Below are 4,005 nucleotides of genomic sequence, written 5' to 3'. Positions count from 1 at the left end.
GAAAGTACCACTACTTCCTCTCTAGCGTCGTGTCGGAGATGCTTGCGCTCATCAAGGACATTTCGGCTTCTGAGGCAGTGCTTATCACTTTGAACTGTAAAACTAGTTTTATAGGCGTTAACTTCCTCTTCCTCTGTAGGCCTCCTACGCTGCAGAATTAGGGTAATATGTTCATTAAACAGGCTCATAAATAACTGAGAGGCTATTTCAGTAGCCTAAAGATATCGGCTCTTGATTCAAATACAATGCATCTTCCCACCAAACTGTCAACACAATCCTATACTAAATTAAACGCATGTTTGTAACCCATCAACTCTACGCACTGTAGCCTACATAGGGTTCCGATTAATTATTGTAGTGAAACACACTGCCAGGCAAAATCTTAGTGCTGCAGACATTCCAAATGGATTTACCTGTTTAGAATGTGGACTGTTCATTAATAATCTGACGGGATTTGTAAGAGAAAGGTCTCTTTGTTTTTGAAAGGATAACGGGGATGTTGTCCACTTTTAGCAAAACCCCTAAACTAATTTATTTCACACCATGGTAAACCACTACCATATAGAGGGTGGATCATAACCAGTCATTGGCTCGAACCTCCCGTTTAGAGTCAATTGGAGGGATTATTTATTAATTGTTGAAGAGTGTAAGGAGAAAACAAGACAGAAGGGAGCGATACTGAGAACTCCGACGGATTTGGTCATCTCTGTTGGAGTTCCGCCCCTGCCTCCATTCGGCCAATCAAAACTTTGATTTCCAACAACCCGTAGTAAGGTGCGTGTGTCTTCCTGACTTGCTGCGTGACTACAATAAATCTCTATACTAACAGGATTGACAAAAGGAATGACTGTTCGGCGTGATTTCCCTTAACATTGATTACATATCATACAGAGGGTCTGCCTGATGGCATAGTATTTGATTCGTGTGAAGGAGCGATTTACCGGTTCGACGCTGCATTGAAATCTAGCAAGTCATTGTTTCATAATATCCAAAAGCATCGTGGACAGAAGAGGATTTCAAAGTAAGACAATTTAAGTATTTCACAGTTAAATGTTTTCCCCAGAGAAGGACGTTCCTTGACTCCTGACGGAGTTTCCTTATCTGACGTTCGTGTGACGGTTATAGGATACAGCCCACATTCGACAGCCATTGTTGACAGAAACCATTTGCCCGATGGAGGGTCCGACTTGCATAATTTGCCTGATGACGGTTCTGTTTGTTTCAGATGGCCTCGGCTCTGGTTGAAAGAGCTTTAGGAGCCATCATTGGATCAGCTGTAGCAGATGCAGCAGGTGAGGGCCCTTGATACTACTGCCCTATCTTGCAAAACTAAAGTCTTGTCCGACTATTTAATCATAAACATATGCTAAATTTGCAGATGCATTATCATATACCAACAGTAAGCTACAAAACTCAAGCTTACATCCCATTTCACTATCAAGTATCCATTGACAACCTGTTTATCTTTCCTCATCCCTACTCTCAATATAGCTCAGCCCCTCCATTGGGTGTATGATCTGCAGAAGTTGGCAGAACTTCTAGCTAAGGAACCCTACCCAGAGTTCCGGCCTCAGTCTGCCAACCCCTTCTACAAGAGGGAAACAGGCTCACAGAGTTGTTATGGAGACCAAGCATACGTGCTGTTGGAGTCACTGTCTGAATGTGGAGGTATTGTTTGAGACTTGGGTCATTTGTTCACCTCATACTGAGTCTAAAGGGCATATCCTGGTTACTCTTACTCTGTGTGTTTGACAGTCTGTGACCGTGTGGCAGTTTTTACTTATCCCCCATCTGTTATTTTCCCAGGTCTGAATGTTGATGACCTTAGGAAGCGGACATACAAATTCTTTGGACCTGGGTCAGAATATGACACCCCGGTCAATAACCCCTATAGAGAGAAAGGAGGTAAACCAAGCTTACTAAGGAGTGATACATTATGTAAAGAAAGAGTTTCCATGTTAATTGTGTTTTGTCATATAAGGACCACGACCAGAACTGCCCATTGATGGACCATGGAGACAAGCAAGTTTAAAAAGCTTCATAAAAAATGTGGATGCAGGCAAGGAAGAGACAGGTAAAACAATATGCTTTGTCAACACAACTCATGTTTTATTACCTGGAGTATAGATTTTAAGGACTAAAAATGATGTGTTTATTTTAACAGGCTGTGATACAGATTTCCAGATAGATGGCATAGCAAAAATGGCTCCTGTTGTGGCTTTTTATGCGGGAAAGCCAAACATGCTCGAGAAAGTTGAGGATGCAATTCGTGTCACCCAGAACAGTGATGAATGTGTAGCTGAGACTCTCGCAGCAGCCAGGTTAGCAAGCCATCCTGTAGTTTTCTTGAAATACTGTAATGATTTGTAAACAGTTGTGCTGATATTTTTCCAAAAGACAGGACATTGCAAGACATTCCTATAAGTTGGACTTCATCTAAAATCCACATGGCTTTATTATTATTTATTTTCAAGGTTCCTGGAGTATTTTATCCTGAACGGTCCTGATCCAAATGCAGTGGATTCTGTGCTTGATCAGCTGACTGATCCAGAGAGGAAGCAACCCCAGGACCTGGACAAAGCTGTGGTTGGTATGTGACGCCCACTTCATGGTTTCTTCACTACACTAACATCATGTGACAGAGTCATGGATGACATCCAACTTCTCTTCAATATGTGCTTTAGCGTTTTACAGGAAATATTATGGTATCTGCCGTTAGATTTATTTTAGCATTTCAAAAATACCAAAAAACAACAAAGACTAACATAAAACATTTAACATATTTCTTATAAAACATACTCTTTCAGGGCACATTTATCAAGTAAAAGAGAATTTATCCAAGAGTCCCCAGGAACTGATCCCTGCTGTGTTTACAAACGCATGAGGTAAGCTTTGTTCCCTCCCATAATGCTGCAATATCAGGAGAGAAGTCTGTTATCCTAACACATGCTCTGGGAAGGTGTTAGATGTGGGTTTGGAATTGATAACATGGAAAAAGCTGTCTTCAATCTCTGTTTTGGTTCCTCTAGGTTTGCCTGGTGCTTTCCAAGCAGCACTGCATGGGATCCTGACAGCCAAGGGGTATGAGCAGGCTGTCAGAGACACCATGCGCTGCGGGGGATGCACCTGTAGCAGAAGCTCCTTCATTGGGGCCTGTCTTGGGGCTCAGGTAGGATGAATGTTTTCATGTGTTTTTTATGATTATGGCCACATTTAAGTTTGTATTATTGGACAAAGTTTAGTTTATTAAAGATCATAAAAATGTGGCCTTTACTGAGTGATTTACACTACTAAATGCAGTCCAGTGTCATTGGAGATAATGCATATCTCTATTATATTCTGAAAAGAAAGACCATATTCCGAAATTTTTTTGCTTTTTATGTCCACAGTTTGGGCTTCAGGGAATTTCCAACTCATGGAAGACCAAGACTCTTCGTTATAACGATCTTCTCTTACACGCAAAGAAGGTTACAGGTCACCACCAAATGTAGTCACACTTTTTCTTCGATGCAATTGTAACATTTACAAGCGTTTCAAACGGTTCTATGAGAATCTATAGCATCTTTGGTTACATTAAATTTAACAAAACACTACATGAACGATCTTTCCTAAACTACAGTCGGGTTGGAACGGGATGAGTGTGTTTATGTTAAATCTCAATTGTAGCGAAGATGTTGCTACTTGTGAATAAAAAAAATTACCCATCTTTAAGGTGTTTTGAATATGAGTCATTTTGTCAGAGGTACCCCTCTGGTAAATTGGGGGATTTATTTATTTATTTATTGAACTGGAGTTTGCCCATAGAATAACACTATTTTAAAATGGTCATGGGTGTAAAATATATGAAGAATACTATGAACACAGCTCAGTATACAGAAAATTGAGTTTCCATTATGTTTTTATAATTGAGCATTTGGGGGATGGGGCACTGATGTTGCAACACCAAACTCTACGAACCATTTATGTATGAACCTTGCTTTGTACTTGTGGGAAATGCTTTTCTAG

The 4,005-nt window shown here is 40.5% G+C and overlaps 1 protein-coding gene across 1 annotated transcript; it reads left to right on the top strand.

Moving 5' to 3' along the window:
- The first annotated feature begins 910 nt into the window (after positions 1-910).
- On the top strand, positions 911-3,711 carry selenoj (selenoprotein J). The gene is made up of 10 exons (XM_067253253.1): positions 911-1,021; positions 1,226-1,292; positions 1,492-1,668; positions 1,807-1,905; positions 1,982-2,074; positions 2,165-2,321; positions 2,475-2,590; positions 2,808-2,885; positions 3,030-3,169; positions 3,390-3,711. Exons 2-10 carry the CDS (start codon positions 1,226-1,228, stop codon positions 3,489-3,491), a joined length of 1,029 nt encoding a protein of 342 aa, XP_067109354.1. The 5' UTR covers positions 911-1,021; the 3' UTR covers positions 3,492-3,711.
- Positions 3,712-4,005: the final 294 nt, after the last annotated feature.

The sequence above is a fragment of the Osmerus mordax genome, chromosome 16 (assembly GCF_038355195.1).
Source record: "Osmerus mordax isolate fOsmMor3 chromosome 16, fOsmMor3.pri, whole genome shotgun sequence".
Classification (NCBI taxonomy): domain Eukaryota; kingdom Metazoa; phylum Chordata; class Actinopteri; order Osmeriformes; family Osmeridae; genus Osmerus; species Osmerus mordax.
Note: the sequence above shows the minus strand (reverse complement) of the source record. Positions and strands in the feature narration are given on the sequence as shown.